The following is a 19926-nucleotide window of genomic DNA, read 5'->3' as shown; positions in this document are numbered from 1 at the left end:
GTCACCAGGTCTGTGACGTCTGGCCACCTGCCTATTCACTGGTGCGCAATAACAAGGCTTTGATCAGTGACCATCATAGTCTCATTGAGGGTATCCTTAAGAGGCGACTTTCATTCATTCCATCTCCGCTAGACAGAAACATTCATGGGCTGATTCTGGCCTCTATGTAATTTGATACCCAATTGAATCTTTAATTCAGATGAATATTTAGTCATTTCACAAGTCAGGCCATTCCTTAGCGTCTTTTAACAACCTTTACAATTCCTTTTATTGATCGCCCAGACTTGCCAACTTGAACTATTATGGTATACATACGCTACCGGCATTTAGATCGAGCCTTACTGGATTTTCAATACAGCCACTGTGGGCATAGCCTTGTCCATCACAAAATGCAGGCATTTTCCTCAGGCATCACTTGTTGTGCCCTGATGATGAGCCCATTATTATGTTAGAGTTCGAAACATTGTCGACTTCAGCAACTTGACGCACACTTGTCTATTTATTCATTGTAGAGATGTGCAGTGTTGCTATATATATATTTGTGGCTGGATTACTGGTTGCACTTCGGCCACGTGTTGTAATGCCTGAGTTCGAAAGATCCCTTTCTCGTTGAATACTGTCCCACTTTCATGGTTGCTTTATTCTGATATAAGACATTTTTATAAACTCCATTGGGATTTCAAAAACATAGACATCAGTGTATTTCTGTGCTCAATGCGGTTTATGACATATGTTGTGAGGGACCACTGTTCCTTTATAAATGCTTTGAAGATAGAGTGCGGCATGCCTCGCTGACCAGGGCTTAGTCGTCGCGCTTATAGATAAAGCAACTAATAAGAAAGTCTGACGAAGCATGAAGTGTGAATCTGGACATGAAGCGGGGAGGGCACGTATTCTAAAGCGTGGCGACAATGATCAGGCGCCGTGCTGAGTCAGGAAAACAGAGCGGGTTAGGAAGCGAGAGAGCGTGTCGTGCCTGCAACAGCAGCTAGGAGAAAGTCATTATGAAAATAGTGCTCACAAACTGTAAATAAAACATACTGAGTAACAACACATGTAACAGGGGTAGTCCTCATGGGATGTTACAACAGGAGAAAAGGAGGTACTAAGGATGGACTATTAAACAAATTAACCAATGACAAACAAACATTTCCAAAAGACAGTCAAAGGAGCAAATAAAATACATGGGCAGAATACTGAATACAGCATGTATCGACAAGACTGCGCAAGCGCTGCCTATGCGAGACCTAAAAAGTAACAAAACAAAATTCCATTGGCCATTAGGTATCATTAGTTACTTCTGGATCTGACAATGTTAATGGAAAACCCTCCAGATGGACACAAAGTGTGAAAGCATAAATAGGCAATTTATGAAGCTGCAGTTAGTACCCTCCTCCAACTAGGAATGGAAGCCCATATGTAAAAAGGAATGGAGGATGAAGACGTATAAGTATTAAAAATGAAAAAAATACATACCTGCATAGATAACTATCCCAGCTACCTCTTCTGTATTTCTGATAGTGCATCCACGAAGCAAGAGGTTTTCTTTGTGAAGTCCCATTCTTTTCCCATTTTTATGTAATCTAAAGAAGAAAAATTAACAAAGCAGCATTAATACAAAGTGCCCATATCATAAAGGTGCAACATGGCATTACACTGAAGTGTGGGAAATATTACTTGGGTCACCAAGAATAAAGACGACCTAGCATCATGCCCAAGAACCCCAAAGGCAACAACAGCAGCTGGCTGTGACACTGTGCCTCAATGATGTAGTGGAGATTTTTAACGAAATAAAAAAAACATCTTAAAAGAAGCATTAGCATATTCCAATCGGTCTCGCTTACCTTTATGGGCAAAGGAGAGTGATTGGCATTGACAATGCTCGTTTATAGTGGTCTTCGTTGTCTGCCAAAACTGATGATGTATCGTCCGCATTTCTGTTGCAGTGTTTCTAGTGACCACAAGGTGGAATTGAAATGCTGCAAACTTGTGCTTAAAATTGACTGTTTTCTTAGCTTCAAGCAAAGCTCTGTTTGAAGCAGGACGCATAACGAATTTGCCGAGGAGGGAACCCCAAGCACTCCAATGGACCGGTCAAGTGCAGAGGGGGTGGAAATCCACCAATAACAGCAAGGCAACTGAGACTGACACGGAAGCAATCCAATCGTGAGCGAGTTTTGGCGTTGTAGAGTATTGTATGCAATGCTGTCCGCGATAAGACAGCTGCTGGAGACATGAAAAAATGTAATAATTGTTGCCGAGGGAGCAAGTGATCGAGGTTGTGACTCCTTATTGCAGAAAAACATGAAATATGAGCGATACATATGAAATATCAAAAAGGGCCGCTCCTGTTTTTAGAGGTTAAATAAAGTATGTGCACCTTTTCTTAACTAATATTTCTGTTTACATTTATTTAGCAACTATCATTTCAAAGATAAATGTTTTAAAATACAAAAGCAACCCTACACACTTTCCAAGGAAGTTAGCATAAACTGCCCTTAAAGTACTTTGAGAATGTGAAATAATATGAATTCAGTCAGTGAATACATAAAGACGCATGCATGAATTTCAAAACAAATGAAGCCTTCATACATACACAGCGAACAGACTTACACATGAAAGATAAACTATTGTAATCTACATATTTTGCATTACATATGTAAGTAACAAGAATCAGTGCGTCACTTTCAACCAATACCAAGTCAATTTTAACTGCAGAAACAGGCGCTCTGTAAGAGTAGGGGCTGGGGATATAATGCTGCATTATACACTTGCAGGATTGGTTGGAATCCACTTAAAGCTACTTAATGCACACTTATGTAGGTGGAATTTCTCGTGTTTGTAAAGTCCAAACTATGTTGCTAGAGTATTTTATTACAAAGAGAATTGTGTGATGCTACTTCTGGTAATTTCAAAAGGAAACCAAGTGATTCTGGGCCATACATTCTATGTTTTACAGATTATGACTTCAAGAACTTCTTTCAAATACTGAATAAAGAGTGCAATGAGAATAAATTATTTAATGAGTGATCTGGCCTCTGTCCACATGATTTATTTATTTATTTATTTTTATAAAGTTTTATATAGCGCAAACTTGACCCAAGAGGGTATCAGAGCGCTTTACGTTTAGGATCGTTGCGTTAGAAGTTACATCAGATACAAGAGCATAGTAAGGTACAGTACACATGAACAATCTTTCAAGAATTCGTAGGAGGGAGGGGAGGAAGGAGTAATAGCGGGGAGACGAGGAGGAACTGTGCCCAATGTCCGGCTGGGTAGGTGACGGTCAAGGGGGAAACCAAGGGCCAATCTCCTCATTAGCTGTCTAGCAGCTCCACCGGTCATCAGCCATGTTGCTCAGGTCTCAACGATCAGGAAAACCAGTTTTTAGTCCATTTGATTTGAGAAGGCTATATAGCGCTGTCTAGACCTGGAGGTATCAGAGCGCTTAACCAGGGGATCGTTGCATTACAAGGTACATCAAAAAGGATTATGTAGCGCTGGCTAGACCCGGAGGTATCAGAGCGCTATAACAGAGGAACATTGCGTTACAAATTACATCGGTTACAATAGCGTAGTAGGGAAAAGTAAACAAACAACAAGGTTGAGAGAATTTGTAGGAGAGGAGGGGAGGAAGGAGCCATAGCAAGGAGACGGGGAAGAACTGTGTCCTATGTCCAGCTGGGTAGGTGATGGTCGAGGGGTAAACTAGGGCCAATCTCCTCATTAGTTGTCTAGCAGCTCCACCGGGCATCGGCCATGTTGCTCAGGTCTCAACGCACGGGAAAAACAGTTTTGAATAGATACATAGGCAACGAGGATTGAGGTAAAAGAAGGAGGTGAGGCGGAGGGAGTGAAAAACAAGCCAGAGCTGGGGATACCACGTAGGCCGATGGGGGTTGTGATAAAGGTCTGTTCGGAGTTCGATGGTAGGGAAACCTGTGGCAGCTATCTTCTGACTGTGGAGACAGCCGGTAACCATTTTTAAACTTTCGCTTGAGGGGGGCCCCCGGCTGGGACACGCCTGCATCTGGATGAGTAGCGCTGGGATTAGGGTTGTGAAAGAGCTTCTGGCCACCATGTTAATGTCAGGCACGTCAGGCAAGTCCCCGAGGATCCCTTCCTTCTTACCATTAGGTTAATCTCTAACAAAATTTCTTTTGTTGCATTATCGTGAGATAATATTGCAATCTAAGGAGCTCAGGGTCTTTTTTTTCAATATTACTTTATAGTTTGTGATCTGAAAATGGCAAAGAATACCATACGAAACACGAAGATGTAATTTGTGCAACAACACCATGCACGATGTGCAGTATATGATCTTTGTTTGACAATCAGCGCAATCTGCAAGACACTACAATGCATAACGTTCCTGAACTTGAACATAAAGAATACATCTGAACTGCCTCAATATGTTTATATTCCACGAAGGATGAACTAAATTTATAAAATGTATAAATTTATTGAAAGATGTTTTTTTAATTATGACGTTTTAAAATGAATAAAATACAAGCATTGTAAAGTTCTTTTAGGAAGTTCTGGTAGCTTCTTTTGTGAAGGTTTTTTTTTCCCCCGGAGTTTTAAATAGCGCGAACTTGACCCGAAGGTATTGGGTATAAGAGCGCTTTACATGAGCACCAGTTGCATTACACGAGGACACATTAATTTTTGTTAGGCACAGGGAGATTAAGTGATTTGCCAAAAATCACAGGATGTTGAGCGTCATTGCCGAGATTCGAACCCAGTTCCCCAAATTTGAGGTTGACCGCTCTAGCCGTTAGGCCACATCCTCTCCCCGAGGACAGTAGAACTAAAAGAAAAAAAAACCTGCATATATGACAAGTTGTGAGGTTTGAGAGAGGTGAGCATTTTCAAATGTCAGGCACATCCAGGTAACTCACAACAATCCCAAGTGATTCCTCTGCTGCCCTTGATCAGGCTTTTCCATTGCCACTACTATTTTCCATACAAACCTTTAAAATATCTGTGATGACTTCCATATTAATGAAGAAAAATCATTCCGAACAAGCGAAATGGAGGACCAACATGAGAATTCTACCGACCCATCATCCTGATGTGCACACTATGATACTCCTTTATTAAGAGACGCAACCAGGGGCGGCTCCTCCTCAGGAGCGGAAGAGTGTCGCCCTGTCTGCTGCGAGCGAAGCAGGCAAAGACAATAAATAAAATGGCATGTTAATGCCATTTTATTTATTTGCCCCGGCAACGGCTTGTGCTGTGTACACCGCAAGGGTGGGGTGGACTGAATCCTGCAAATGCAAGATAACAGCACTGGTCTACAGTGTGCGTGTCGGATTGGCTGGCCATCTTGCGACGGGCACAGGTCCCCAGCCTCAAAATGAGCGCTGGGTGAGCCTGCTCCCACCAATCCTGGAGCTGCTTTCACAGCATGAGAGCAGCTCCAGGATTGGTTGGAGTTGTGTTCTACAAGCAGAAAGGAAGTCCTCCCTTTTCCTGCTCGTAGAAACCTAAGAGAAGGGTTGAACTGGTCATGCTCTTGAATTTATGGGGAGTCAATAGCCTACGTGCCCCACAGTTTTTTATTTACGGTAGCCGCGACTGCAGCTAGGTCCCAACTAGTGTCACCCCTAGTGGTGATGATCTCATCACACCCTCGTTTCCACCGGTACATTCACCAGGACTACCATAACTGTCCTTTGTCTAGTACCTCTTTTTTCATGACCACCATGTAGGATCCTCAATTGATCCTATGAGAACTTTTGCTCAGTGGGCACCCACCAAACTGATGCATGACAAAAAGTATACAAGTACGACGACATAACAAGTTCTGGCCAGAACTAATGCACATTTTGTGCTACATCACTGTCTGTGCCAGAATGCCTTTGAGTAGTAGTGCACTATAGAAATACTAAAATAAAGAAATAAAGTTGTTCAGGTAATGGTAGCAGGACCACTGTGCTCCACCTTGTTAGTGCTGCATGTTCTGACACCACACTGTAGAATATATGTGGAATACTGTGTACTCCACCAAAGTGTAGTTTTCTTTGGTCATTCTCTCTTTATCAGTTTCTTCTTAATCATCGGAATCATGCAGGAATTGTGGTGATTAGTAATGTATCAAACCAGGGTTATCTAGGCTTATACCAAACCTACGGCAAGTTGGAAGTTGTGATCAGGTCAACACCTCAAATTATCCCACTTCTTGTCAGCTGGCCAGATATCCATCATGAATAAAATAACTGGAAGTCTTCATCATCATTGCATGAAGGTAAGCATGATCGTAGATAAACTTAAGTATGTGGTCACTTGGCATTCAATATACTTAAGTATAGCCACTGAACTTCAAGAAGCCAGACGCTCCTGCAGACACCTAGAGAAAACCTGGCGAAACCATCAACGCATCCCTCAGATCTAGCATCTACCCTGACGACTGGAAACGGGCGGAGGTGAAACCCCTCCGTAAGAAACCTACAGCCGACCCAACGGACCTGAAAAACTACCGGCCCATCTCTCTCCTCCCCTTTGCAGCCAAAGTCACAGAGAGACTCGTAAATACCCAGCTGACCGCCTTCATCGAAGAGAACTCCATCCTAGATGCCTCCCAGTCTGAATTTAGCAGCAACCCCAGCACCAAGACTGCCCTCCTCGCCGCCACTGACGACATCCGCATGCTACTAGACCAGGGACACACTGCGGCCCTCATCCTTCTAGACCTCTCCGCAGCCTTCGACACCGTGTCACATCGCACTCTCGCAGCCAGACTTCATGACGTGGGGATACAAGGAACCGCCCTCGACTGAATCCATTCTTTCCTCTCCAGCAGAACCCAGAGGATCCGACTCCCTCCCTTACTCTCCGAACCCATGGAAATCAACTGCGGAGTACCCCAGGGATCATCACTCAGCCCCACGCACTTCAACATCTACATGGCCCCCCTCGCCACCGTCGTCAGACAGCACAAGCTCAGCATCGTATCCTACGCCGATGACACCCAGCTCATCCTCTCACTCACGAAGAATCCCGAAGACACCAGACTCTGCTTCCAGGAAGGAATGAAGAACGTGGCAGCCTGGATGAAAGACAGCTGCTTGAAGCTCAACTCAGAGAAGACAGAGGTCCTCATCTTCGGACCCTGCACCTCCGCCTGGGACAACACCTGGTGGCCCTCTGCCCTCGGGAGCCCACTCACCCCTACAGACCACGCTCGGAACCTCGGCATCATCCTTGACTCCACCCTCTCCATAAACCGCCAGATCAACGCCGTCGCTTCCACTAATTTCTACTGTCTTCGTATCCTCCGTAAGACCTTCAAATCGATCCCCCCTGACTGCAGAAGGACCGTCCCCCATGCACTCATAACCAGCAGACTGGACTACGGCAATGCCCTCTATGCCGGGATCAACAGAACCCTCCTACACAAACTCCAAACCATTCAGAACGCTGCAGCCAGACTCGTCCTCGGGACCCCGCCTCGAGCACACGACCCAACACCTACGAGGCCTCCACTGGCTCCCCATCGAGAAGAGGGTCTCCTTCGCACTACTCACCCACGCCTACAAATCCCTCAACAACATCGGACCCAAATACCTCAACGAGAGAGTATCCTTCCACGTACCCAAGAGAAACCTCCGCTCCGCCAACTTCGCCCTGGCAGAGGTCCCCCGCATCTGCAGAAACAGAACTGGTGGGAGAGCTTTCTCCTACATCGCAGCCAAGACCTGGAACGAGCTCCCGGGGAACATCAGACGCTCCCCGACCCTGCACACGTTCAGGAAGGACCTCAAGACCTGGCTCTTCGACTGATCTGGAGCCGCTTCCCCACCTGCCCCCCCAGTGCCTTGAGACCCTCACAGGTGAGTAGCGCGCTTTATAAACCCCTGATTGATCGATTGATATATTGATAGCAGCATCTGGGACAAGTGGTTCTACCTGTATATCTTACATGGCATTCACATGACATGAAAGCTTCTACACAATGTGACTGAGCCAGATAGAGCAGACAACAATATTTATATAACTAAGCATGCACAGGAATAAACTACCAATGCACCCTAGCTCTGGAACACTAAATTCAGTATGTGTATTGCACGCTCAGTTTTTGTTTGGTTGGTATGTGTCTTGTACATACGTTAATCTGATATTGTGCTCAGTATGCACTTGATCAGGCGCTATTGCAACAGGTAAGACCTACCATTACTGTAGGAACGATAACATCATAAGCACTCAAGCCTCTCTGTGGAATACCCTTTGTACACACCATACAGTCTTTTGACCACTTTGCTAACGCTATTAAATGTTAAACCACTACATGACCATTTATTCAGGGTTCATGGATCGATCCCGGACAGATGATGTTCATGCTGAGACTGATGATGCTGGGATACCTGCTATTAAATAATTTATGGAAAGACACTTCCTTCTTGCGGATGGATTTTAAGTGTCTTTGGTGGCCCAGACAACCACACCTGTATGGTCTGGAGGAACTAGGACTCGAGTTTACAGGTGATGTCATAGAACTGTCAGCCAAACGCATGCTTGGCCTAGTAGTAGGTCTATCATGGCTAAAGAGGCACTTGATTGGCTGACATTTGTGCCCCATGGAGCTTAAACTGGTAGATCAACCTAATAATCAGGGTTAGTCTACCTGTGACATGTAACTGTTTCCGCTTCTTGGGTCCTCTACCTGTGGAGGAAATGGCTAAATCCCTGTTGATGTTCTGCATGCCTTCAATCCTGCCAAATAAAGAACAGCATATTTTTATATAAGGGGACACCAACACTGAAGATAATTCTGTGGAGATGAGAATAAGGAAAGCATAAGGAGTTGCTGGAACTGATAAAGTGATCCAGATAAGCTAGACAGGTTATCCAGGTTACAGCCATACAGATTGTCCAACAAGTGGGCAAAACCAAAGTGAAAACCTAATATAAAAGGTGGAGCAAGATTTTAATGAGGATGGAATCCAAGAACTGTAAACGTTGGCTATTAATTATCAGTTTACTAAATCAAACCAGGCCCATTTCTCGCCAGAACAGCTGATGGTGGGGTACTCTAGGTTTCTGCCCTGTTACAAGCTATTCAATCCATATTTTGAGGACATGCTAACATCTTTGACACCTACAAGATTAGTTCTCTGTACGCGGATGATACAGAGTTTCTACTCAAGCTTGATGTCGAGCCTCGTAGCCTACCTAGCTTGTCTCAATGCATTCCACAGGTTCATCAATAGGTGCAGGAAAACTGTCACTGGCTGAATGGCATGTAAACCACAATTGTGCCCCTGGTGCCAGCCCAGTCAAACTTCTTACCTATCGCTTGACCAAAGGAACGAGGCACACATCCAATCCCAATGGGAGTACTCTTTGTCTGTGACCTATCCTCCACCCCTAAAGTACACTTTGTCTTCTTTATTTAAGACTATAGAATGTATTCCTCAAATATGCATTATCATTCCTTTTTCACAACTGCTCTCTCAGGCCCATTCCCTCATCATATTTTGTCAAGTGTTTAAGAGTGGCCTGCCTTCCTTTTCCTCCCATCAGAACTCTTTCTCTTCCTCCAGGCTTTCCCATCATGCTGGGCACTTATTTGAGGGCACCCATCTTCAGGCACTACCCACCTCTGCCTGCTCCTTCAGAACTGGGTTCTTGCAAAGCTACCAAATTGCACTCTGTCACTCTGATTTATCGCATAGAATGCAACACAGTGTTTTGTAGCACTAACAAACCCCCAAATAAATAAATAAATAAAAGAAACAAGTTATACAAGCAGTTGTTCAACTTTCTTTCATACTCCATAATTCAGCTGTGAATAAGTGGGTTGAAAGTACACTTCAGTGTGACCAGTGTCCTATCCAGATGTCTTGTTAAGGGACATGGTCCATGCTCCCATCTGTGCAACCTCTGAGCGTTGCCTGCACACAAGCGAATTTACAATTTGCACAGAATGGTCAAAATAAGTATTGATTTTTTCGGAACATTCAATATTATCATGCATACAGCAAAAAAGAAAAAATAAACAATAAGAGCACTAGCATAGAAAATACGCATTCAAAAAGAGAATGGTAGGATAATCAACCTTTCCTAATGTAAGTCACTGCTGAACAATAACCAGACACCTGCCCAAATGGAGAAAGGGTATATTCGTAGTCCTAATGTTCATTAACCATGCTCCAATGACTGCCTCCCACTCTCCAAGTTGGCATAACATATCTTTTACTGTACTGTAACCCGGATGTATGTCTAAGATCTTCAAATCCCAGTCATCTTAAATATGTCAGTTCTGGGTTTTTCTCTTACATTGTCAGTGCCTTGTCTGCAGTTACTGGGAACTTATCAGCCACAGGTCTGAAAGGCCAAGATTAGTTGGGTTGGAACATACATAAGAGAAACCCGGCAGAGTACGACCTCCAGAATCATTCACCACTTCATGGACCTATCGACATGCCCAATGGGCGGATGACCTCCAAGTTTTGTTTCAACCACAACTTGAGAAGGATGCTGTCAAGGCCTAAAACTGTATAAACAGGCAAGAGGGGAAAGCAACTTGAACTTTAAAAAAAATATATCCCAGAAAACTGCTTTCCATCACTAGCTAACTCACATGGCCCGAGAGATCAGCCTCGTAATGAGCTGTTGAGAGAGGTATAGAACTGAGAACATGCAAAGCTTGTAATATCGCCTCCGACGCAAAACTTGGACATAGCTACCAAGGTTTCAGTTTGATTATGTGTGACATTTTCTTAATTTCTGAGTGGCATTCAACAACTATGAGTGGCACTTTCTGGCGAACAGTATAATGTCACCCACACATAGTGGGAGCATGGCACAGCTGGGTCCAAGACAGCTGGGTGGAGAAGGTTGTAGTGCGCATGTCAGGCAGGTCGTCGCAAGACAGCCATCCAAAGTGACGTGCAAACTCTAAACTAGAGTGAGCACCACTCCCCTGGTGCCAGTCAGCAGGAGTGTCTCCACCCTCAAACACGGCGTGGGCTGGGAGCAGTGAAAAATAAATTGGTAATAAAGTCATTTTATTACCATTTTATATTTCACCTTTGCTGCGCTTGCAGCAGGGGCCGACACTCCTCCGCCCTAATGGAAAAGCCGCCACTGCCAGCGCTCAGCGCAGCAAATATATGAATGAATAGAAAAACCTGTGAAGAGGAAATAACTTACATCACAGATTCCAAACTTAACCACTTGACTGGAGTGTACACTGCCCTATGTTAAAACTGTGGACGTGCATGTAGTGAGTTATTAATGTTATGTAGAGGTCTCAATGCTATTTTTGGACACTGACAACATCAAGGAGGGTCGACAGCCGTGGGAGTGGCATGGTGGGCACAAACTCATATCGTTTTGACGCAGCTTATGTGGCTGGAGCCCTTTTGGCAAATCTCAGTCCTCAATCAGATATCATAACTCCATTACTTACTGAATATAAACATACAGACGTAAACATACAAGTGAGATGAGTTTGTCACATTTACATCTAGAGTCCTGTACAGAGTTTGAGGCCTACACGATCCTTGGGGACTTTAACTTCCATTTGGAGGCCGAGAATAACTCGGACACCACTAGACTTCTGGATAGCTTGGAGGCATACGGACTACAACAACTGGTTTCAGCCCGACTCACTATGGGGGCCATACCCTAGACGGTTTGTTTTCTAGCCACCCAGATTTGCTATATCTTAGGGCTGAACCCCTCCCATGGACCGATCATAGGGCGGTGTTTTTCAAGATAGGGGTAAAGACAAGGGCAAGAGGCGTTCCCCAAAAACCTACCAAGATCATGTTCAGGAGATGGAATAAGGTTACCCACTCATCCCTCACTGAGGTGTTGGGTAACTCCCCCCCTACCCTTGATAAAATAATAATGACATGGCTGTCTCCCAGTTTACCGACTGGATCGCGGAAGCAATCAATCAGGTTGCTCCCCTCCAGCCACCCGGAATAGACGTCCTCCGGGTGCCCCGTGGTATGGCCCGGAGCTCAAACTATTGAAGGTGGAGTGCAGACGGCGGGAACGGCTCTGGAGAGCGGACTATAATTGGGTAAATAAGCAAGCCTACAATCAGGTCTTGCATAATTATAAGCAGGCCATCCGGAAATCCAAGAAAGGCTACTTTTCCCATAACATTTCGGAGGCAGGGAACTCCACTAAAGAACTCTTTAAAACTGTGTCCTTCCTGGCAAATCCTCAGCAGACCAACCAGTTTAGCCCGGATCAGTCTTTCTGTGATCAGCTGGCTGCCTTTTTTCAGAACAAGGTGGCCACTATCTATGACGACCTATTAAACTCAGCGGGACCAAAAACCTTGTACTCTGAGCAGGAGTTACCCGCATGTAGCATGACTACTTTTGATCCTTTATCTAGCGGGGAGGTCCTGAAACTGCTAGGCTTTATAAAGTCGGGTGCTGCTTCTGACCCCTGCCCCCCTCATATTATACACCTGGTGGCGGATAGGAACACACCTAGTCTCACGGTCCTGATTAATCAGGTACTAGCAGCAGGCCCCTACCCAACCACCTGGAAAACGGCGAGTGTCAAGCCCCTTCTCAAAAAAGCCTCTCTGGATCCCTCTGAATTTAAAAGTTATCGTCCCATCTCTGGCCTCCCTCTGATGGCCAAAGTCATTGAGAAGGCTATAAATCGGAGCCTGATGGAGAATCTAGATAAGAATGCCCTGCTGGACAGGTCCCAGCACGGCTTCCGGCCTAAGCATTCCACAGAACCTGCCCTCATAACGGCAGCCGAGGGTATTCGGGCTACAGTGGATGGGGGGGAGAGCTATTCTTGTCCTCCTGGATCTGTCCGCTGCGTTCGATACCGTGAATCATGCGGTGCTGATACAGCGTCTAAGGGAGGTTGGGATTATGGACCGGGCCTTGGCCCTTCTTTCTTCCTTTCTGGATAATCGAAGACAAAGTCTAAAGTGGGCCGGCTTACACTCGGCAAATTTTGCTCTACCATGCGGCGTCCCACAAGGTTCGGTTCTTTCCCCGACCCTATTTAACATCTATGTCAGACCTTTGGCAAGTCTGGTCAGGAAACATGGCTTTATGTTGGTGTCCTACGCGGATGATTCACAATTAGTGATATCAGTTGCGGAACACCCTGATCAAATAGCGGCCAAATTCCATGACTGTCTTTCTGATGTGATAGAATGGTTGCGCTCGAGCTTTTTAAAAATCAATACTGAAAAGACTGAAGTGATGGAGTTTGGGAAAGGTCCCTCAGTCTGGAACACTCTATGGTGGCCCTCGGCGGCTGGGCAATGTCCCCTCCCGGTCACTAAGGGTAGGAACTTGGGGGTGATCTTTGACGAAAAGCTGAACATGTCAGCCCAGGTCAATAGCCTAACTTCTTCTTGTTTCTTCCTGTTAAAGACTCTGCGGAAAATCCTCCCATACATCCCTTTGGCGCTACAAAAAACTGTGATGGCCGCCTTATTCATGTCCAGACTGGATTATTGTAATGCCATGTTCTTGGGTATCGACAAGTTCCAGGTTGGAAAAATCCAGTCTTTGCAGAACGCCGCGGTTCGTGTAATTCTGAACTTGCCCAGGGGCTGCCCCACCTCTGCGGGCAGGAACTCTCTCCACTGGCTTCCAGCTCAACAGAGAATCGAGTTTAAGGCACTCTGTTTGGTTCACCGGGCCCGCTTTGGTGGGGGCGCCAACGATGGAATTGACAGGTTCATACCCTACATCCCGCCCCGTGCTCTGCGGTCGGCCAACCTTGGCCTTACTTGTATTTCCAGATTTAAACTAGCTAGATGGGGTGGTCGTTCTTTTGCCATCTGTGCAGCTAGATTATGGAACCAACTGCCAGTGGAGATGCGACTTCAACCTAAGTATGCCCTTTTCAGAAAGATGCTTAAATATCGCTTATTCCAGGTCCAATAATAATTCGTTTTCCCGCTGATCACACATACCACAGCGCCAAGACACTGTCTGGTATTCGAGCGCTTTATAAGCTTCTTTTATACTTATACTTATACATGTAAAGGTAGACTTAGGGTGAAAAAACAAGCTCTGGAACTATCACTTCCAGCCTGCTTACAGCCCCTTTGGGCAAAGTAGCACACACAAAAATCTTCAAGTGAGTTCATTCTTTTATGAGTGCCAAAACAACCAAGCCCATGACATTTTACTCTGACAAGACTTTGCAGAGGTAATCCAGTTGTGAAAAGTACACCGGTTATAGATGTGCTTGGTATATGCTCACTATTATGGCAAACAAGGGATCTAAGGCACACTGAAATTAAGTGATTTGCCCAGGACTTATGTAGTGTGGTTAAGTAGAGAAGAGTGCAGGTGTTTTTTTGGTCTTCTGGTAGCAACCCAGGCACTGGACCAAAAATTCAATCTGGGAAGATTTACAGGAGCATTTTGTGAAATCGAGTGAATGCTTAATAGAAAATTGCCAAAGCAATTCACGAGACATGTCCCAGGAAATTAAAGAGAGAGAGGAATCGTACTATTAGAACAATGGTGTATCCTGAACGCTTCTATAATCAGAACCCCAGAATAACGAAAGCCCTACAGTGATCAGAAAGCCATTCCCTACACCGAGCTTATATACAGCGTCTGTGATTTATTCAAAGATTTGACGTAATCAGAACCTGGTATGGTCAAAGTCTAGCATAACTGCAACTGTGCCATAACTAGAGGCTAGCTAGAATCCAGATCATGAAGTAATATGAGCCATTGTGCAAGGATATTATCAGAACTCTGATATAAGGAGAAATATGCCATAATTTGGCCTCATTGCATGACACCATATGAGACAAGTGATTCATATTAAGGACAAACAGAATTCTGAAGCATACTATGCCTGGGGCAAGTAGATATTATATAAAATTCTACACTATGGATTTCTTTGGAAGTGCAGGAAGGACAAGTGGAAGAATGAAAAAGAGGGATTCAGCATCACAAGCTTATTGAATATACGCAATGAGGTACCTGTCTTCGGAAGGCAGAAATCATTTACAGATCTAGGGACTGTGATGAGGCGGTAATGTAAAACAAGACAACATTTTGTTCAGAGAAAAGCTTCAATGTTTTCTCGCTCTCTCTTACGCTTATACAGATACATACATATGTTGGTGAAGGAGAGGCCAGACAGACAAAAGGCTAGAGAGCATTTCTGAAAAACTGTTCTGAACCTTTTGGGTATGATAGTGACAAGTTATGCATATAACAAGCTAAAGTATAGGCAGCATACCTCAATGGGTTAATGTACCTACCAACTACAAAGATTTAAATGCAGATCAGTGTTTCATGTTCGAGCGTGGTACATCAGAGGTCTAATGTGCCTACAGTAGAGACAAGTATTTAAACTAGGCATCATAAGTTCTAAGTACACAAGGTATCACCAGGTGTTGGCATGTAACCTGTGGTGGGAGCACACATAGTGCAAAGCTAATAGGCCTTGGCTCAGCCAAGCAGGAAAGGAGAGAATGAAGGGAGCACAAGGAGAGGCCAGAGACAGATAAAAGGCAGAGAAAGAAAGGAGGCATGCCTAAAGATTTTTTTTTAAAACTCACTTAGCAGTAGAAAGATACAAGTTATCCAAAGAGAACACCCAAAGCCTGAAAAAAAGACTAGGCAGGACAAAGACAGTAATAAGGAGGAAAGCCATTGATTGAAGAGGGCACTCTGAGATAGACAACAAAGTAAACCAAGTATGGGCAATAGACTAACTTAAAACCCATTCTAAGTGTACTGGAAACAAGAAGCCTGAAAAGTGAACATCTGAAAGACACTCAAATGTACACATTCAATGCAGCTTTAATGATGTGCCTAGCCTTGGCTATGTCTAGCTCCAATTCCTGCTCACATCTGTTACTTTCTAACTTTGTTGCCAACAGGTCTTATGTCTTAATTGTACCGCTGCTGAGCCAAAGCGCTAATGAGAGGACTATTGCTGTGTTCACAAGAATAACTTTGTCCTTCAAGAATGCAGGAAACCCATCAAGCTCCCATTATTCTTTAAAGATCTCTTAGAGATATCCTTTGTTAGCTTTCCTGCATTGTTAACTTCACTCCAGGACAAATTAAATCAGAATTCAAGGAGGAACAGTATATCCTGTGCATCTTGGGTGAGAAGTTTGAGAGTGATCCTTAACTTCCGGTGTTCATCTGGGAACATTTTTACAGTAATATAATGGCAGCCAAGGGAACAAGCGATGTCAAAGTCAAAAGGTTTCCCCTTTATAATGCAAGTGCTTATCTACTGGCTTAGCCAATGCGTGTTTGTATAGCAATGTTAAAAAAGAAAAAGAAAAAAATTTAAATGCTGGCAGGAAAGCAGACACATATCTTAAGGTATCTCAAAACTGAACATTGTAGAATCAAATACTGCCAACATTTATAAACAGTATGATTTGTTTTCAAATCTCACACAGGAATGTAAAATCCTGTGACCCGTGATCCAGCATAAAAGTAACACAGAGGGGGGGCGTGGCCTGGCGTCGGCCAAGATGGCTGCGTAAGTCGAGAGCTCCGCCGAGGCCAGGAATAAAGCCCGGAATATCCTGCAAATATCCGGCAGCGGAGGTGAAATCTACACGTGCACGGATTTATGAGACTCGGGGTATCCAGTGAGCCCACCCGTGCGGAGCTGTGCCGGGGGACCGCTGAGCAACACAATGTCCCGGTTGCAGACATGGTGGAGAGGGGGCTCCCTCCCTGTACTACAACTAACTCTGCTGCAGCCGGTGGGCCCTACAGACGGGCTGAATAGGGGCTGGAGACTGACGCAGCACCACACCATAAGGCGGCCCCCGGTCCTTCGACTGGTTGCGTAGGAGGGAGAGTGCCTCACACCGAGATATTAAAGGCCCTGACGAGGGGGGCTACGTGATTGATTGGTTTGGTGCCCCCACCTGCCTTTCCTGGGCGGGAGAGCGAGGTGCAGGACGTTCTGGAAGCGGGGTGCCGGGACACTCCCCTGTGGCGGTGTATTGGATTGGGTGCCCTATCCAGAGCCCCCCTTGACTGCTGGGCAAGGTCTGGGCCCATGTGAGTGGGATTTCTTAGCGGGGAGTAAGTCGTCATACTTCTACCCCCCACCCCCGCCTGGCCCACGATACTATGGCTCAGAGGACTAGGCCTGTGGTCGACTGGGACCAGTGCTTGGGACTACATTGCAAGCCGCGTGGGCGCACTCCCTGCGCCGAGTCATCATTGGGAGGCCGTGAGCCGCAGGAGATGATGTTTGTTCTGTAGAGTGGAGGCCCAGCGCTACCATACTCACCCGGACGGAGGGAACTGTGCTGGTGACAAGTGAGAGGCGGGGGACAGTGAGAGGCATAGCGAGGATAGCTGCCTTCGGACACCGGTGAGTGCCACCTTGAAGCCGAAAGGGGGACCGCCAGTGCAGGCGAACAGGTTGGACATATATGCAGTCTCCAAATCACCAGCTATAGATGAGGACAGTACAGGAGGACAGGCGGTGGCCTCGGAACCCTCTCTCAGTTCGATCATGGCAGTGATTCAGATGCTGGAAACCAAAATAGACAAAGTCTCCATCAAAGTTACTCTTCTCAGGGCTGACATGAACAAGACATCGGAACAACGTAAGGTGGCCGAAACAATATTACTGACCTGCAATCAGCTACTCGGGACTAGAAGAAAGAGTCCAGCAGTTGATCCATCAGCACTGTCAAATGGCTCTTTAACTAGAAGATCAGGAGGGGAGGGCCTGCCGGAACAACATCCGTGTGGTGGGGGTCCCGGAGAGGGAGGAGTTCTTGGAGGACCTTATCCTGAATCGCCTAAAGCCCAAGCACCTCTCGGCCTTCTTTGCGGTGGAGAGGGCACATAGGGCTCCTATCCCGCCGCCGAAACCGGGTGCGCCCCCCATACTATTATTGCCAGGATACTAAACTACCGCGATTGGGACGCCATCCTACAAGCGGCTCGCTAGCTCGGAGACCTGCCGTTCGAGAATACGGTGGTGCAATTCTTCCCGAACTTCACCCTCAAGGTGCAACAGGAGAGACAAACTTTTGACGCAGTAAAACGCACCTAGCGGGACAGAGGCATCAAATATATGATGTTCTTTCCGGCAAAATTGAAGGTCGTCGACGGAGGGAAATCCTGGTTCTTCACAACTCCGGCTGAGTTCCAGGCCTGCCTCGACGAGTCACGGTCACAGAAAGATGGTGGACTGAGAGCAGGGGATTGGAGAGAAGCCCGCGACCACCTGCCAGGTTCCTCTAGTGGCCATAGTGGGATGGACAGACGCAGTCAATGCATCCGACGGTCCAGATCTAAAAGCCCGGCAGACTCGGAGGCTATCGGATGAAAGAGACTCCATCCAGACTGTGGGGTTTGAACTTTGGATGGCAGCACGTAACGTATACTTTGGGGGGGGGGGGTGGAGGATGGTCTTGGTAAAGTGGGGTGGTATCTGATCCCCGAGCCAAATTGACTCACTTCCACTGCAGATCTTTTGGGTTCGGGCTGGATTGGGGCCTGGCGGACATGTGGGTGTGCGAGGCTCGGCAAACCCCTTTTTCTTGTTACTTGTTTGGTGGGCGAGAGGCGCTCTGCTAGTTGGGGATGTGGGTAGTTTTGAGCCCACACAGCAGGGTGGGGATTCAGGGCCGAGGGATTTGGGGGGTGGATGTTTGTTCAGGGGATTTCTTTTTTATTGCAACAGTATTTATTGCTTTTCATGGTCTGCAAATGCGGACAGGGTGGTTGTGGGCAGCAAGGGTGGTGGGTGGGCGGGAGTGGGACGAGAATACATTCTATGGATGGCTGCACAGAGGGTTAAGCGTCTCAAGGTACTGTTGTGGAATGTGAATGGTTTAGGGGACAAGATTAAGCATACCATGGTCCATCAATACCTCCACAGACACTCCCAAGACATAGTACTCCTTCAGGAGACACATCTAAAGGGTAACAAGTACCTTGTCTTAAACTAGTTTGGTTACACTCTGCTGGCCCATGCTGGCTTTACCTCTGGTTCCAAGGGGGTGGCGATTCTGTCCAAGAGCTCCCTTCCTTTGATAGTGCGACAGATGTGGTGCGCTCCCCTGGGTCGGTATGTGGCACTGACTGGGACGTGGGAGGGAGTCACCCTGAACATCGGATCTGTTTATATTCTGCCATGAATGCATGGGGGGGACATTTCCCGACCTCGGGAAGCTCCTGCTCGACCTGCCATCTGGGGTCCTAATCATGGGAGGGGACATGAATGAGACGATATCACAGGAGCTTGACAGGGACACCACATTGCACAGAACCCAGGGCGCGCAACCATTGACAGTGTTTGTGACCGCGTTGGGGTTAGTGGACCTCTGGAGAGCACATAACCATGATACACTGCAATACACCCACATTTCTGCGGCTCATGGCAGTGGCTCTCGCCTAGACTACATTTTTACACATGCAGCCTCGGCTGGTTTGTTTAGGGACAGCTGCCATAGGGCCAGAGGTATTTGGGATCACTCCCTGGTGGAGACCTACCTGTGGGACCCTGAGAGAGAATGGTCGGTTCCCCCACGTTTGGATCCCTACCTCTTCAGGGACCATGAGTTCCAAGAGAGGTACCAACAGCGCATGGGGCAATATTTTACCGAGAACGTTGGGAACGTGCAGTCCCACTGTGTGCTATGGGAGGCCTATAAGGCGGTGTCCAGGGATTTTGTCCAGGCGGAGGTGGGGGCCCGACGCAAGGAGAAGCGGGCGCAATGCGATGACTTAGAACTTGAAATACTCTTGCTGGAGGCAGACAGGGACGGGGACTCGGGGTCTGAGGCGCGGCGGATGCACGTCCTCGGACTTAAGCAGAGGGAACTCGGGGATTTGGGTGAGAACCAGGCGTGTGCTCATGCGATAGCGACGCAACGGCGTATATACGATCTGGGGGACAAAGCGAACAAGATGATTGCATGGCTTGAGAGGAGGGACAAAAGTAGGA

The 19926-nt window shown here is 46.4% G+C and overlaps 1 protein-coding gene across 1 annotated transcript in view; it reads right to left on the bottom strand.

The window, feature by feature from the left end:
* ATP10A (ATPase phospholipid transporting 10A (putative)) overlaps window positions 1-19926 on the bottom strand; it is an 831750-nt gene that overhangs the window by 273324 nt on the left and 538500 nt on the right. Inside the window, exon 4 of the mRNA XM_085622881.1 lies at window positions 1477-1583. Coding sequence (XP_085479007.1) covers window positions 1477-1583 — 107 coding nt within the window. The remainder of the gene's footprint in view (window positions 1-1476; window positions 1584-19926) is intronic.

This window comes from Triturus cristatus, chromosome 8, assembly GCF_964204655.1.
Source record: "Triturus cristatus chromosome 8, aTriCri1.1, whole genome shotgun sequence".
Taxonomy (NCBI): domain Eukaryota; kingdom Metazoa; phylum Chordata; class Amphibia; order Caudata; family Salamandridae; genus Triturus; species Triturus cristatus.
Note: the sequence above shows the minus strand (reverse complement) of the source record. Positions and strands in the feature narration are given on the sequence as shown.